The following is a 17,457-nucleotide window of genomic DNA, read 5'->3' as shown; positions in this document are numbered from 1 at the left end:
GGCTATAAACGGTGGCCACAGGAGATCATGTCTGCCCTGGAGTCCGGCTTCCGGCTCTCGTGGTGTCAGCGAAAGCTCTAGGGGGTGAACGCAGTAGTCAACTGCTCATTCATTCAACAAATATTTATTGAGCGCCCGTGGAGTGCCAGGCACTGCGGGTGCCCCGGGGGCGAGAAACAACTCATCCTAGATCCTAGTTCCTTATTCACTCATCCTAGTTTCCCCAGATGCTCCGGCACGCGCGGTGGGAGCGGACCCCGCATCCTCGGCCGCCCCGCCTGGGGGTGCCCGGCGCCTCCAGCGCAGCCCTCCGGACACCCGCGGCGGGGAACCCGCCCCCCGGGATCCAAGGGGTTTAGTCTGGGTGGGGAAGGCGGGGAAAAAAGCAAAACACCAGAAGGAAAAAAACTGTATCCCAGTCTGTGCTGGGGAACTGCTCCCGGGAAGTGCGCAAGGCGGAACCAGCCCCGGCCGGGGAGAGCGCGGAGTCCGGGGCGGGCCGGCGGGAGAGGCCGGGCGCCCGCGGGTCGGGGCGCGGAGGCGGCCTCGGCGGGCGGAGGGCGCGGCCTGCGGGAGGGGCCGGGGCGGTGCCGGGAGGGGCGCGCACGGCGCCGCAGCCGCCGGGCCCAGCAGGTGACCGCGGCCCGGGGTTGGAGCCGGAGCGGATCGTGGGCAGCGCCGCGAGGAGACGGCGCGCGGGGCCGGGCGAAGTTTGGTGGAACATGGCGGAAGAGTCCGGGGCGCGCAGGGGCGCGGCGCGGTGGCAGCCGGAGCCCTGGGAGCTGTAGCCGCCGCCGCCGCCGCCGCTGCCGCGGGGCGAGGTCGCCGCCATGGCCCGCTGGATCCCGACCAAGAGGCAGAAGTACGGAGTTGGTGAGTGCTCGCCCCACCCCGCCCCCGACCCGGCCGCCGCCAAGTTCGCGGGAGCGGCCCTGCCCCGCGCAAAGTTGGGCGGCGGACGCCGGGCCACTCGGTGCCCGCCTGCCCGGGACCCGGCTCCGTCTCCCGCTGCCCGCGGGGGCGCCGAGAGGGTTCGGCTCCAGCTGCAGCCGTCCCACCGAGCGGGCGGTGGGAGTCGGAGCCCTCTCTGGGAGCCCCGTGGGGGAAGTCATCCTGGGTTTGGGGAATCCGGGTGGCTAAAAGTGCAGTTGGGCTCCGGGACTGGCAACCCTGCCCCCAAGCCCAAAGCTGCAGCGCTTTGCAGCGTAGAAACGTGCAAAGTGAGGGCGTTCGCCTGTGGTTCATTTGGGGCACCCAGGTCTGGTGCTCGCCCCCCTCCTCCCTGTCCGTGTGGCTTCATTCAGTACTTTGTAACCAGCCGAGGCCGGCAGAACGCGAAGTCGGCTGGTTGCCCCAGTGCTTTCTGCCCTCCCTCTTCGTAGGTTCTCTCTGAAACCTAAAGAGAAGAGTTGGGGGTAGGAAGCCGCCCTCCCCTCGTTCCTCCCAGGCACTGGGATCCTGATAGCAGTTGTAAACTGATCGGGAAACTCAAGTTGTGGTGTGGAGGTGATGGAAGCCACAGGAAGTGTGTGGCATGGGGACGGGGGTGGCTGGCCCCCGGGGCTGGTTGTACGGACAGTCATCCCCTACCGGAGCGTGTATGGAGAGGATTTCAGACTGCCTTCAGAATTCCGATCCCGTTGTGGGATTAGATCGAGGACATTTTATTAAGAAAACTATGACAGGTCCCATGCTAGGCACTTGGCATTCATAACAGCGGTGCTGGAGGGCCCCCAGGATGTGTGGGGAATTGCTTTTGTATTAGTTTCGATCCGAAACAAGTGGATGAGCGGGTTTTGACCCAGGTGAAAAACCTTGGTCCTACTTTTATCAAGGGGTGAGGTTGCTGAGGTCTTGTGGGAAGACTGCCACTTAGCGGGGCAATTACAGTGGCTATTAGGCTTGGGTGCGATTCCCTAGTATAAACACAGTTGTGTGCGTTGAGAATTTTATCACTTCCTGTCAGGGTCATTCATTGGGCCTATTTGGAAGTTAGTCTTCGACTTCACTCCCATCCCGCCCCCATTTTTTTCCTCACCTCAGTGGTTACTAGGGAGCGGTCTCTGAACCTGTTCTATACTTTCTGACGACTATGTCTGTTAAAGAGATACTGTATCTTAACATCTCTATGTGCATTTCAACTCTGTAGTCAGTTACAAAAAACAAACCAACCTTCTCACATTGATTACTTTTAGATTGTGATCCTTTATGTATATATGTATATGTGTGTGTGTATATAATAACATGCATGTAATTCCTTGTTTTCCCTCTGTTGCAAACACTTTCTTTCCTTTAAATTTCTTTTAGAATCCTTGCACTCTCCTATGGTTGTAACTCAGAAATGGGTGCATGTTGTTACTTCTGCTCCAGACCATCCCCCTCATGAATTGGTCATAAAATTTCAGACAGGTGTTCCTCATCAGGTGCCAGTAAGTAGCCAGTAGTTGTGGAAATGAGATGGAGTCAGTTTCTTTGTGAGTGTTATTGGGTACTAACTCCTAAATTAAAGTAGACTTAGCAATACCTAATCAATAATTACTACTCACAAAAAAGTTATCAGTTCTAATTTTGTTTAACAGGAGAAACGCTTTCCAAAACTATTATGACTTTGGTGTAGTTAATGCAAACATATCCGAAAAATGTGGGTTTTATTGCCATAGTCATAGGAACAAGGATGGTATTTTCTCTTTTTAATTTTTCTTTCTTTTTTTTTTCCTGTTCTAGAGTCTGTTATTTATCATCAGACAAGAAAAGTGAATTGCATTTCCAAAGCATATGTGGTAGCAAAATTGCCCCAAGATATAATTTGGGAAATTTATTTCACTAGACACAATAGGTTCTGATTAATCTGGATTTGACACAAGGGCCCACTGTTAGGACAGATGAGCTGATGAGATCAATGTCCACTGTTTATTCCTAAAACACATGGTTGTTCATATTACCTCCCTGCTTGGAAGCCTTCCTTGACCTACCGGCTAAAGTCTAAACTGAGCCCAGTTTTCAAGGTTCTGAGAATCCAGTTCAGCAATATCTTCACAAACCATCTCTCTCACAGCTTCTTCCATCAACCCTCCGGTGCAGACACTGCCCTTCTTTCCCCATTAGGTTTCAGCATCTCATTCACTCCAATATGACTTTTATTTTGTTCTGTTAGATCCATCCATCCATCTGTTAGATGGATGAAGCAAGAGCCTTCAGTCTGTCTTTATCTTTGCAAGTAAAAAAAGAGGTGTGCTGCTGAGAAAACAGGCATGGAGTAGACAGACTTGCTTAAATATGATTGGGGAAACTGGCTTGTTGGACTTATGGTGGGGGGATTATTGTCCTTTCTGAGGGTCTGCTGGACAGATTTCGTTTCTGCTGGAAGGAAACCATGTGATGGCCGTTGTGAAGCATGTTAATGAGTCACAGCTACTCTGTGTGAGGGTAGTGTTTGATCTCAGTTTGAATTGTGCACGGTGAAGCTAGCTGTCTCTACTTATCTTGGTGCCACTATTGGCTATCCCTGACAGCTAGGTTTTTCTACAGGGACTGAAATGCAACCTGTCTGGGCTTTCTTAGTTCTTCAACTGTTGACTCAACCTCTAGCATCAGGTGGGCTTAAATGACCTATTGTCGGTTATCGGGTAAGAGGACCACAGACTTGGTTCTTTAAACTTCTGGGCCATTAGTGCCCTGATGTGAAGTGCTGAGTGCTGAGGGCTGCCCCACAGCCATGGAAAACTCTTTTCTTTCTCCCTTCATTTTTTTTTTTTCTTGTTTTCTTTTCCTTTATTCTTTCCTTCATTTTGCGTGTTTTAAGATATGAAGGTCGAAAACTTTTATTTAGATGTTACGCAGTGATACATTTATCGAAACATTTCTTAAGTCTGTTCCCAAACAAGCTATTTCTATTAAGAACAGACCCAGATTATGTTGATGATGGAACCTTTGCAAAATCATTCATTATTGTTTGGTGGGATTTGTCCTATACGTTTTTATATTGTGATAAAAGGTAGTTTGGGGGAATATTTGCTTCACTGTTAGCTTTTCGACTATTTCGCTGTGCTAGGCCCAGTTAGTCTAAGAGCATTTAACTTTGTAGTTTCTCAAATGTTAGTGTAAAAACCAAAACCGGATTCTTGTGCTTTGTTAATGCACTGAGGTGTGCTGTGGGTCCCCATTCAGTTCTTCCTCACCACGGGCACCGTGTTCCATAGGCTATAGCTGGAGGGGTGGAATTTGGTCTCAGAGAGTGATTAGTTCAGTTCCCTTTTAAAGACAGGAACTTGATGCCTAAAGAGGTAAAGTGAATTGCTTAACATAAGTTGTTCTTACTTTTTTGGTTACATGAATGCCTTTGGCCAATCAGGTTAAACTCTTAAGGTGGCCCACTTTCTCAGAACAGTGTTCTTAATTGCATAAAGTCAAATATGAAGGACTGAAAATTGAAGCCACCTGTAATTGAACTACAGCTGTCAAGAGAGTTTTCAAAAATTTGTGATACTGTAATATATGTGCTTCTTTATTAATGCATAATAACTACCATACTTTTGAATTAGTGATGAGCATATACAATTTTTCAAGATATCTAGTAACCATAATATAGGAAAATGCCTGTGATTTCTTTAAAAGATTTTTAAACTTTTTTTATTGGAGTAGAGTTGATTTACAATATTGAGTTAGTTTCAGGTGTACAGCAAAGTGAATCAGCTATACCTATACATATATCCATTCTTTTTCAGATTCTTGTCCCATATAGGTTATTACAGAATACCGAATAGAGTTCCCTGTGCTCTACGGTAGGTCCTTGTTAGTTATCTATTTTATATATAGTAGTGTGTATTTGTTAATCCCAATCTCCTAATATATCACTTCCCCCTCAGTGTTTCCCCTTTGATAACCATAAGTTTGATTTCAAGATCTGTGAGTCTGTTTTTGTTTTGTAAAAAAGTTCATTTGTATCATTTTTTATTAGATTCCACATATGAGTGATATCATATGATATTTGTCTTTGTCTGATTTACTTCACTCAGTATGATAATCTCTGTGTCCATATATGTTGCTGCAAATGGCATTATTTCATTCTTTTTCTATGGCTGAGTAGTATTCCGTTGTACATATGTACCACATCTTCTTTATTCACTCCTCTGTCGATGGACACTGAGGTTGCTTCCATGTCCTGGCTATTGTAAATAGTGCTGCAATGAACATTGGGGTGCATGTATCCTTTCAAATTACTGTTTTCTCCAGATATATGCCCAAGAGTGGGATTGCTGGGTCATATGGTAGTTGTATATGTAGTTTTTAAAGGAACCTCCATACTCTTCTCCATAATGTTTGTACCAGTTTACATTCCCACCAACAGTGTAGGAGACTTTAATTTATTTTTTAATTGAAGTATAGTTGATATACAATGGTGTTAGTTTCAGGTGTATAGCAAAGTTATATGTATATATATCTTTTCTTTTTCAGATTCTTTTCCATTACAGGTTATTACAAGGTATTGAATATAGTTCCCTGTGCTCTACAGTAGGCCCTGTCGGTTATCTATTTTATATATAAGACACCTGTGATTTCAATTGAGGCCAGCATCAGTAGTACACCTGTGGTTTATTGCCTCTGGTCATCATTGAAGTAAATGCTGAGTGTCAGAAAACAGAGATGTAGCTTTTTTCCCTTTTCAAGTCCATGGATCCTCTGAATTTGAACACAGATTAAGAATCCTTGGCTATGAAGATCACACAGCTAGTTAGTTACAGAACCAGTTAGTAACATGACCAAGCTAGATATTATACAATTGTAATGAATTGAAGAAGTCCTTGCCCTAATACATTCATGTTCTAACAACACTGAGGCTGAGAATAAAAGGAATAGAGAATTAATATTTATTAGGCATTTACCTCATGAAAGGCACTGTTCTGAGCCCTTTATTTCAGTCTGTCTCAGGTACATGTGGGGCTCTTGGAGACACTTTCGGGTGGCCCATGAGGTTAAAACTTTTTTGGTAATAATACTAAGATGTTATTGGCCTGTCTTTACTCTGTTCTGGTGTGAGTATACAGTATAGCTTCCCAGAGGCTACATTGAGTGTGATACTGGGACAGATTGAATGCAGAAGCAGGTATGAAAATCCAAAGGCCTTTTGTGAAGCCAGACATCAAAGAGATTTACAAATATGCAAAGCAATACTGCTCTTCTAAGTGTTTTTGTTTGGAAAAGTAGTTTGATCTAAAAAAAATATATATATATATTGCTAGCATGTATTGGGGTTTATTATGGTTACTTTAATTAACGAATAAGTATTTTTAAAATTTCTCAGATTGAATTTCTATTATGATAAATAGTGATAGATATAACCCACATAAACAAAAACTCTTTGGAATTCTCAATAACTTTTCAGAGTGTTAAAGGGGCTCTGAGACTCAAAACTTTCAACACTGCTGCTTTACACATTATTTCATTAAATCATTGTGGTAATTCTCATATATTGTCTCCTTTCCAGATAAGAAAACTAAGGTTCATACAGGATAAAATTTTCATCCATGTGCATATAATCTCACTCCTAAGCCCAAAATCAACTCCATATGTGTTTCCCAAACTTCAGTTGTTCATCTGTCACTTTGATCTCTGCCATGTCCAGTGTTGACCTGAAACAAATAGACTGCCAGTTAGTTCTCCAGCAAAAAATGGATTTATTCAGAATCAGCAAAGAATTGCAATTCAGGGTTTGCAACCCTCAGTGCGTCTGCAAGCCACATGCAAATCCCTGCAACCAGGAGAGAACTCTTTTATAGAGGGGAAAAGGAAGTTGGGAGGGCTGTAGTAAATAAAGAGTCCATTGGAGGAATTGAGTGTTTGAAGTATAGTGGCTTTTCATTGGCTGAGTTGTGACAGGCTCCCACTGGCTGAGCTCTTGCCGCGCAAGAAGGGGAAGTCTTTCTTCCTGTTGGGCTCTGCTATCCGGTAGGGTGCCACGGCTTCCACTTCTGGCCTCCTGACTCTATTTTAATTGACGTTTCTGTTTCTGTATTAATTTTTACACCAGGTACCCTTGTGTAGCTGCTTCATGCCTATTGCCTTACCCATTTGCCTTCTCTGTTACTTTTTTTGTTAGTTCGTAAGTATTAGAGCTTAATTTCTTTATTTTTTTAAGATAAAAATAAATATAAGTAAAAGTTCTGATACTTTATTCTTGAGTTCCAAAGGACTATCTTATATACTCACTTTTGGAGACTTACTTTTGAACGAACCATCTCTTTCTTCCCCATTGAATTTATTATTTTTTTAATTTTTATTTTATATTGCAGTATAGTTGATTTACCGTGTTGCGTTAGTTTCAGGTGTACAGCAAAGTGATTCAGTTATACATATACATATATCCTTTCTTTTCAGGTTATTTTCCCATATAGGTTGTTACAGAATGTTGAGTACAGTTCTCTGTGGTATGCAGTAGGTCCTTGTTGATTATCTATTTTATATAAAGCAGTGTGTATATGTTAATCCCAAAGTCCTAATTTATCCATCCCCCTCTACCTTTCCTCTTTGGTTACCATAAGTTTGTTTTCTAAGTCTGTTTTGAAAATAAGTTCATTTGTATCATTTTTTTAGGTTACACATATAAGTGGAATTTGTTATTTTTTACTTAATATTTTATGTTGCCTGTTTTTTTTTTTTTTTTTTTTGGTGGACCGCGGGCCTCTCACTGTTGTGGCCTCTTCTGTTGCGGAGCACAGGCTCCGGACGCGCAGGCTCAGCGGCCAGGGCTCACGGGCCCAGCCGCTCCGCGGCATGTGGGATCTTCCCGGACCGGGGCACGAACCCGTGTTTCCTGCATCGGCAGGCGGACTCTCAACCACTGCGCCACCAGGGAAGCCCTGCCTGTTTTTTATTTTTACTTAAAACAGTGATTGAAAAAGAAAACCTTACATTCCTGCCATTAAAGGGGAACCAGCATCACTTGCTCCAGAAAGTGGCAACCTTAAAAATAAAGGCAACAAAAATAAAATAGCAGTATATTGGATTCTGGCTTCATGCTGTTGGCCATCAAACCGTTTTCTCCATTAAAGAGGGAGGAGGCTGGTGCCCAACTGAAACTTTCTCTTCGATATACTGTGGATTCTCGTTATTTGTGGTAGTTAATGTTCTGTAAAGTCCCCAAGAACACTGACTTAGCTAATATGTTACCATTGCTCCTAGGGGTAATACAAGGTCAGGTTCCTGTGAGCCTCTGGTCACGTTTTCATCAGCTGATCAACATATAACCATATGTCATGTGTGTTTCTGTGTAAGGTTTAAAGACCTTAAACAGAAGGTTTACATCGCTGATAAACTAACATTGAACTCATGGCCCACACCCTATATGTAAACTCAAGCCTGAAGGAAGCTTATCTAACACATGCATTTTCTCTGTAAGGTAAATCACAGCCTTTTTGGGCTTGGGAACACGACACAGCACTTCAGCACTATGCTTGGGGGCTATTTAAATAGCAAAATCATTAACAGAAAGCACAAAATAAGAAAAACACGGCACTAAAGTTAAGACCATGTGAAGGACTCTGGTTTACAGTATGAGAACTGAAACAAAAAGGCAGTGTCCCCTTGTCCAACCTCAGATGGGAACTTGCATGTCACATTTTGCCCCCCTGCACATGACTGGGAATGACCTCGAAAGCACCAGGAGTGTTGATTTGGGGGTTAAGTAAATTTTAGTGAGTGGGAGAATTCACAAATACCATAGAATCTGCGAATAATGAGGATCAACCTGTAGTTAGGTAAAAAAGAATTAAAAATGGAATAACATTCCTGTATTATTCAGGTGTCTGTTGGAATAATCCCTCCTTAGAGCTTTCTGAGGACCCCAGCTAAAGACACTACTGTCTTTGCCCAAACCTCTCAATGTCTCTCCTTTTCCCTAATTGTCCTATTTGTTTATTTGTTTGTGTTTACTGTCTCTCTCCCATACTGGAATATAGAGTTATGAGGACAGGGACTTTATCCTTTTCATTAGTGTTCCCCCCGCTCCCAGGATGGCACCTGGCATGTGGTCAGTACTCAGTAAATAAATGATGAAGGAATAAACGAATGCTGTTATCTACCTAAATTTGTCTTGTGTGCCGGAAGAGGAAATTTTTCCCCACGTTATGGAAAATTTTGCCCTACGTGCACTTCCAATGAGATACAGTCAAAAGCAGTAAGAAGGATTTCTCTGGTGGTGCAGTGGTGAAGAATCTGCCTTCCAGTGCAGGGGACACGGGTTCGATCCCTGGTCCGGGAGGATCCCACATGCTGCGGAGCAACTAAGCCCGTGCGCCACAACTACTGAGCCTGAGCTCTAGAGCCTGCGAGCCACAGCTACTGAATCCTGTGCGCTTAGAGCCTGTGCTCCGCCAACAAGAAAAGCCACTGCAATGAGAAGCCTGTGCACTGCAACAAAGAGTAGCCCCTGCTCGCCACAACAAAGACCGTGCACAGCAACAAAGACCCAACACAGCCCAAAATAAATAAATAAAAATTTAAAAAAATGCAATAAGAAAAGGAACATTTAAAGAATAGATAAAAGAGATTTAATAACTGTTTAAGCAAAGGATTGTGTGAGCATCGTGGGGTGGGAAGGGAATTGAAATCCTAAATAATGCATTCTTGGGAAGGGAACAATGGTAATTTGCTGCTGTTCCTTTTTATTTCTTCATTATTTGTGGAGGCTTCCTGGAGGAACATGTGTTGTAGGATTGGCTAAATGGAAAGAAAAGGCTTGACCACGGTGGTGAATAGGGTTTAGGAGGTTCTGACTCATTGGATTAGTGCGTTGAGCACGAGTTGGAAAGGAACAGTGCAATCTAATGGAAGAAACAAGGCATTTAAATTCATCCGTTACTTCCCATTACCCAAAAGGAGTTGAGATGCCTTACGATAAGCACATCTATACTGTACGCAGGGTAATTTAACAAAAAATATGAGATCACAAGTAACGTGGAGAAGAAAATTTAGAGTACTGGCGAGGGGCTTTGAAGCAAAGGTAGTAGTTACTCAAAATTTAGTCTGTCCAAATTTATAGAAGGCTTTTTGTAGTGGTCCTATCTGCCCTCATGTTAGCTGAAACTTAATTTGTGCTTTCTCCTCATCTAAATTTTCGGAAACAAACCAGTGGGGTTTGAGGGTAAAGAATCAAATCTCATTACAATGATTTTTTTCCCTAAAGGAAAAATTTTCCAACTTCTAGTTTTTTCTCCAGCAATACCCAATATAATAACAATAACTTTATACATATAAAATATTTTAGTACTGTCAAAAGAATAAGAATATGGGTCAAAATCTCTTATAACTCATTTCAGTTCTTCAAAATGAGTTGTAATAGAATTATAATAGAATTTGACCCCTATGTATGGGCCACAGACTTGAGTATGGTCACATAGTTTGTTTTTCACTAAATATTTAAAAGGAGGGAAAAATAGTTTTCTCCCTCATCAAATAGGTAAAATCACCTATGAAATGTCCGCTGTGTGTGGACATTAAAGGCTATGATAAATCCTTTGGGAGTCCTTTGACCTTGGTTTATAAGTATTAGCTTCCAGCATACCTTAGGAATAATAGGGTTTTAGTTTTAAGCTTAAAAAAGTGCTTTTGAGATCAGGCTAAGAAATGCTTTTGAGGCAGAGATTTGGGTGAGCAAAAGCAGAGGATGCTTGCGTTAATTTAATTTTTCCAAGTGATGTCCAGGTCACGTCTTCTCAGAGCCTGGGCTGGCCATCAGCTCACTCAGACGATTGTCTGAATTGCTGGCAGCCAGTACCTAAGCAAGAGACAAAAGTGATCTTTGGGGCTTCCCTGGTGGCGCAGTGGTTGGGGGTCCGCCTGCCGATGCAGGGGACACGGGTTCGTGCCCCTGTCCGGGAAGATCCCACATGCCACGGAGCGGCTGGGCCCGTGAGCCATGGCCGCTGAGCCTGCGCGTCCGGAGCCTGTGCTCCGCAACGGGAGAGGACAGGCCATAACAGTGAGAGGCACGCGTACCGCAACAACAACAAAAAAGTGATCTTTGTCTTTTCACAAACCTCCGTGCCATCGCAAAGCTGCTGTTGTTCAGATGCGTCCACCTTTCTGGGTTGTGCCATTTTCTCTTACATTTCCATGCTCCCCAAGGGACTGGAAGATGCCCAAGACGCCCTCTAAGAATCTTGGTTGTCTACTTTTTGTCTTTTTTTTTTTTTTTTGCGGTACGCGGGCCTCTCACTGGTGTGGCCTCTCCCGTCGCGGAGCACAGGCTCCGGACGCGCAGGCTCAGCGGCCATGGCTCACGGGCCCAGCCGCTCCGCGGCATGTGGGATCTTCCCGGACCGGGGCACCAACCCGCGTCCCTTGCATCGGCAGGTGGACTCTCAACCACTGCGCCACCAGGGAAGCCCCTACTTTTTGTCTTTTAAAACAACTTGATACTGTATAGCTCAGGGAACCATACTCAATATCTTGTAATAGCCTATAATGGAAGAGAATGTAAAAAAAGGATATGTGTATATGTATAACTGAACCAGTTTACTGTGCAGCTGAAACTAACACAACATTGTAAATCAACTGTATTTCAATTAAAAAAAAAAAAAAAAACCTCGAGGGAAGGAAATTGCAGCAGAGATGGACTCCCTCTTGCAAATAGCTCTTTGCTGACTCACCCAAGGTGAATGCATCCCCCTGACTGGTTTGTTACCTGTGTACCTGTGGCAGGATGCGTTGTCTTTTATTTGTACTTTCTGTGAGCCTGGAACTAGAGGGCTGTCACTCCCCAGCCTTCCTGCCACAGACCAGTTATAAGAATAAGTCATAGAAATCTAACTTCTTTGCCCTTTTGTGTCTAGAATCATAAAAGATTAAGAGCTAGATTCTATATGTATCACCTCTTGGCTAACACTTTATTTTATTGGAAAAGTATGCCCCAGAGGCATAAAATGACTTCAGCAAAATCCCAGAGCTAGTAGCAAATGTCTTGCTTGTCTTAACTTGTCTTCTAGCTGCTTCCTTTTTCTTCATAACTCTGGAGAAAGCAAGTTTCTTTATCATGTCTACATAAGGTTCTAAAGAGTAAGTTCTCTCCACACAGGAGGAAGGCTGTGTCATCCCTGGGTTTTTTCCAGGTGGAGGTTTTGTTATAAACAAGATCCAGCTATTAAATCATCTCCCCCCGTTTTTTCTGAGATATAAGTGACATATAATATTCTGTTTGTTTCAGGTGTACAATATCATTATTTGATATTTGTTTATATTGTGAAATGATCACACAGTAACTCTGGTTAGCATAGTCATCCCACAGAGTTACAAATTACTTTCTTTTTTTTCATGAGAACTTAAAAATTCTACTCTCTTAGTAGCTATTATTAACTGTAGTCAGCATGCTGTACATCACATTCCCAGGACTTATTTACCTTATAACTGGAAGTTTGTACCTTTTGACCACATTCACCAATCTCTCCTCCCCAACCCCGCGTCCACCTGGCAACCACCAGTCTGTTCTCTGTATTTATGTTGTTGTTGTTGTTTTTAGATTCCACATATGAGTAATATTATAGAGTATTTGTCTTTCATTCTCTGACTTATTTCACTAAGCACAGCAACCTCAAGGTCCACTGATGTCATTGCAAATGGCAGGATTTCCTTGTTTTTTATGGTTATTCCATATTTTTGTGTTAGTGTTTTTGTTTCCTTCAGGTAAATGCCCAGAAGCGGAATTGCTAGATCGTATGATAGTTCTGTTTTTGATTTCTTTTGAAAAACCTCCATACTGTTCTCCATAGCGGCTGCACCAATTTACATTCCTACCAGCAGTGCACAGGGGCTCTCTTTTCTCCACTCTCGCCAGTGATTGTTATCTCTTGTCTTTTTGATAGGCCATTCTGACAGGTGCGAGGTGAGATCTCATTTGTGGTTTTGGTTTGCATTTCCTCGATGATTAGTGATGTTGAGCATCTTTTCATGTATGTATCTTTTGGCCATCTGTATGTCTTTGAAAAAATGTCTATTCAGATCCTCTGCCCATTTTTCGATTGGATTATTTCTTTTTGTTTTTGATATTGAATTGAATGAGTTCTTTACCTATTTTGGACATTAACCCCTTATCAGATGTATGATTTATGAATATTTTCTTCCTTTCGGTTGGTTGCCTTTTCATTTTGTTGACGGTTTCTTTTGCCAAGCACCTTCCCCTTTTGAAGTGTTCTGGGAAGGGAGTGTGTTCAGAGGTCTGAGGCTGCAAAGTGGAAGTCATGCTGTGCGTTCTGTGGTGGTCACAATGTCTCAGGCCGGCAACGGGCCCCATGTCTTTGGTCCTCAGCACTGTGGTGTTGACATTGATGTCAGTCACAAAATTAATAAGTAGCGTGACATTCTCATGATGTTACAGGCATGTTTGAGAACAAGTGTTACTGTGGTTTACAAGGTGCTGATGGGCGAAGGGAGAATTGTGTATTGATCATAAAGGATTATAATTATAGTGCTGACCTGGAAGTGAAAGCCCATTGGCGTTCTTTTAGACTTGTGTTTTGAACAAAATGATGATGCTTTATTCTGAACACTTGACCTGGGAGCAGGTTGGGTAAGGCTCCTTGGCCTGACTGCCCTGAGCTTTGAGCTTCCTTCAGACCAGGTGCAGATAGCAGGTGCCCTTGCTGTTTACTGTGTTAAGCAAAGGAGCCTGTGCCTCAGAGCATGACAGCATGACTCACTTTGGTTAGTTTCCATTTCTTAGGTCCTGAGGCACAGTGTCTGTGAATTACATGGTTATATACATATTTTTCAGTCAGTGGATACTAGAAGCATAGTTAAACATTTATTGTTTTTTTCAAATAAATTTATTTTATTTATTTATTTGGCTGCGTTGGGTCTTCGTTGCTGTGCGTGGGCTTTCTCTAGTTGTGGCGAGCCAGGGCTACTCTTTGTTGCAGTGCGTGGGCTTCTCATTGCGGTGCCTTCTCTTGTTGTGGAGCACGGGCTTTAGGTGCACGGGCTTCAGTAGTTGTGGCGCATGGACTAAGTAGTTGTGGCGCGCAGGCTCAGTAGCTGTGGCTCATGGGCTTAGCTCCTCTGCGGCATGTGGGATCTTCCTGGACCAGGGATCAAACCCATGTCCCCTGCATTGGCAGGCGGATTCTTAACCACTGTGCCACCAGGGAAGCCCACATTTATTGGTTTTTAAAAAGGGATCCTAAGGCTCAAAAATGTTGGGAACTTTGGTATAATTGAAGTTCTAATGTGCTGGGTCTTTTTAAAAAATAAATAAATAAATAAATAATTTATTTATTTATGGCTGCGTTGAGTCTTTGTTGCTGTGTGTGGGCTTTCTTTAGTTGCGGTGAGCGGGGGGCCACTCTTCATTGCGGTGCGCGGGCTTCAGTAGTTGTGGCACGCGGGCCCAGCAGTTGCGGCTCGCGGGCTCCACAGCGCAGCTGTGGTGCATGGGCTCAGTTGCTCCGTGGCATGTGGGGATCTTCCCAGACCAGGGCTCGAGCCTGTGTCCCCTCCCCTGGCAGGAGGATTCCCAACTACTGTGCCACCAGGGAAGCCCCTGTACTGGGTCTTATAATAATACTGTGTGCGCAGTTCACCGTGATTTGAAAATCCAATTAAAATTGGTACAACCTCTGTCAAATATTGATTTAAAAATGCACACACCTTTTGACTTAGCGACTCCATTTCTATGAGTTTGTCCTACAGATATACTAACACATGTGAGCAGTGGTATATGGACAGGATTATTCATGACAGCATTCTTTATAGTAAAGACATGAAAACAGCTTAAATGGGAATCAGTTGGGCATGGGTTGTTACTTATGAAACATGCATACAGTGGAACACCGTACAGCCATTAAAAAGAATCAGACTCAGTGACAGAGTGTCTGCTAAAGATGACAATGACATGCAGTGATTAAAGGCTGATCTCTTCAAAAAGTGGTGCTGAGTTAGTTGGTTATCTATATTGAAAAAATGTACTGGACTCCTACTTAATGCCATATAAAGAATTGATTCCAAATGTCTGAAAGGTAAAACAGTGAAAGCTTTCAGAAAAAAAAAGCATAAGAGAACATCTTGACCTTGGAGTAGGCAGAGATTTCTTAAAGGGACCCAAAAAACACTAACTTTAAAAGAAAAACAAATTATCCTGAGCCATATTAAAATTAAGAACTTCTATTCACTGAAAGACACCCTTAAGAAGAGATTAAAAAGATAACCCACGGAGTAGAAAGAAGACAGTCCCAATACACATATCTAACCTGTTGTGAATATGTGAAGAAATATTAATCAATAAGAGAAAACAATAACCCAATCGAAAAATGGGAAAAGACTTGAATAGGCATTTCACAAAAAATGATAATCCAAAGTCCAATAAATATTTGGAAAGGTGTTGATCTCCATTTGTCATCACAGAGATGCAAACATAGTGCTAGACAACTACAACCCCACCAGAAGGGCTAAATTGGGGGAAAAAACCCCCCACAAACAACCCAAAAAACCAGAAATTCCAACTGTTGGCAGGATGTGTGGCAATAGGGAGCCTCATGCGCTGGTGGGAGTGTAAATTGATGCAACCACTTTGTTTTGTTTTGTTTTTTTATAAATTTTATTTTTGGCTGCGTTGGGTCTTCATCGCTGTGCGCAGGCTTTTCTCTGGTTGCGGCGAGCGGGGGCTACTCTTCGTTATGGTACGCGGGCTTCTCATTGCGGTGGCTTCTCTTGTTGCAGAGCACGGGCTCTAGGCATCCGGGCTTCAGTAGTTGTGGCACGTGGGCTCAGTAGTTGTGGCACGTGGGCTCAGTAGTTGTGGCTCACGGGCTCTAGAGCGCAGGCTCAGTAGTTGTGGTGCACGGACTTGGTTATTCCGTGGCATGTGGGGTCTTCCCGGACCAGGGCTGGAACCCATGTCCCCTGCATTGGCAGATTCTTAACCACTGTGCCACCAGGGAAGCCCCCTTCCTGTATTCTTGATGACCATCCGTAATTGAATACACTTTGCTTTCTACAATTCAGTTAATTACTTACGACACATGCTTTCTCTCTGCTTATCATCAAAACCAAATCCAAGATTTTGCTTCAGTCAAGGGCAAAATGGAATTTTCATGTTTATACCAGTCTCATCTCTTTATAATCCTAAAATTTAAAACTCATAGAATCACATCTCATTTTGATTTGCTGGTTGTTTTTAGGATCTAAATGGCTATTTTGTGGTGGGTAAGATCTCAGACTTTGACTCCTCTATCTGTTTGAAGACAATAAAATATGATGCCACAGTCCTATTTTGTTAAGGTAATGGACATCCCGGTGCGGACATAAGACTTGGTCTTATGTTACATAAAATAAAGTATTTCACTAATGAAACAGAACGTGTGTGTGTGTGTGTGTGTGTGTGTGTGTGTAATTTCTGTAGTCTAACAGCATCACTAATATGACATGCCTTAAAAAAAGTAAATTGTGTTTTGAGTTACTGAAGATTGAGATGGAGATGTTGATTTGCTCGGGGACACATGGTAAGCTGACATCAGAACCAAGGTTACTGTTTACAGTCCTGCAGACCATAGTTTGTGCCTTGTGGCCAAGCCATGCTTAAAATTAGAATCGTCAAGGAAGAGGCAAAAGCCGTTTGCTACAGAGTGAAGTTTTGGAGAGCAGCTTCTAGTGGCTTGGAATTTCGAAGTCCAAGCCTACTAACTTTTATTACTCTTTGCGTTTGTGAAATCGTAGAAGTCTCTCAGCCAACTGAGGAGGTAGGAATAAGATTAGCACACTTCCTGGTGCAGTGGGCAGTATGTAATCATTATCTGAAAGTTCACTAGGTGGGAGGCTGGCCTGGCAATCAGGTGCCCTTGTTTGCAGAGCAGGCTTGATTCCTAAGTAGGGAAGGTTGGTTTGCACTGAGCCCATCCTCAAAGGTCCAGACTAGATTCTGCTATTTCCAATTTCAAAGCCCCTAAGGCTGGACCTGGCCTGGGCTTGCAAGAATCTCCATGGAACATGTTTGAATTCCTAGGGGTCTCTGGGTGATGGGACTTTTGTCTCTGTTCCTATACTTTTTTGGATATTTATTTTTACTATTATATTTCTTTGGCCGTGCCACACAGCATGTGGGATCTTAGTTCCCCGACCAGGGATTGAACCCGGGCCACAGTAGTGAAAGCACTGAGTCTTAATCCTGGACTGCCAGAGAGTTCCCTCCTGTACTTTTAGGTAGCACTCTCTTACTGGCTTAGAATAGTCTGGGATCCTAAGAGGTATAAATAAATAATAAATTCACGCATGACTAACTGGGCTCATTAACATGGATGTATTGACTCAGGCCAACTGGAATTTGAATCTGCACTCCCTATGACTTTTCTCTGAGCACATGTTATGTTCCAGGGGCCCATGGGGTGGTTATTATATAAGATAAGGAATGTATAGAAAATCCATGGAGTGGACAGGGCTTCAGACCGGCTGGTTGCCTTCGCTTTGGCCTGACAGAGT

General features: G+C 43.4%; 1 protein-coding gene across 2 annotated transcripts in view; it reads left to right on the top strand.

Moving 5' to 3' along the window:
* Positions 1-655: 655 nt before the first annotated feature.
* DOCK5 (dedicator of cytokinesis 5) overlaps positions 656-17,457 on the top strand; it is a 215,354-nt gene continuing 198,552 nt past the window's right edge. For both annotated transcript variants that reach the window (XM_029203311.1, XM_029203310.1), the window contains exon 1: positions 656-873. Coding sequence is in view for 1 of the 2 variants with exons in the window: in XM_029203310.1 (XP_029059143.1) it covers positions 831-873 (43 nt within the window). In the remaining variant the exon portion in view is untranslated. The remainder of the gene's footprint in view (positions 874-17,457) is intronic.

This window comes from Monodon monoceros, unplaced genomic scaffold (genome assembly GCF_005190385.1).
Source record: "Monodon monoceros isolate NGI ecotype Baffin Bay Population unplaced genomic scaffold, NGI_Narwhal_1 Super_Scaffold_5, whole genome shotgun sequence".
Lineage (NCBI taxonomy): Eukaryota > Metazoa > Chordata > Mammalia > Artiodactyla > Monodontidae > Monodon > Monodon monoceros.
This window is presented reverse-complemented; position numbering and strand designations above follow the sequence as displayed.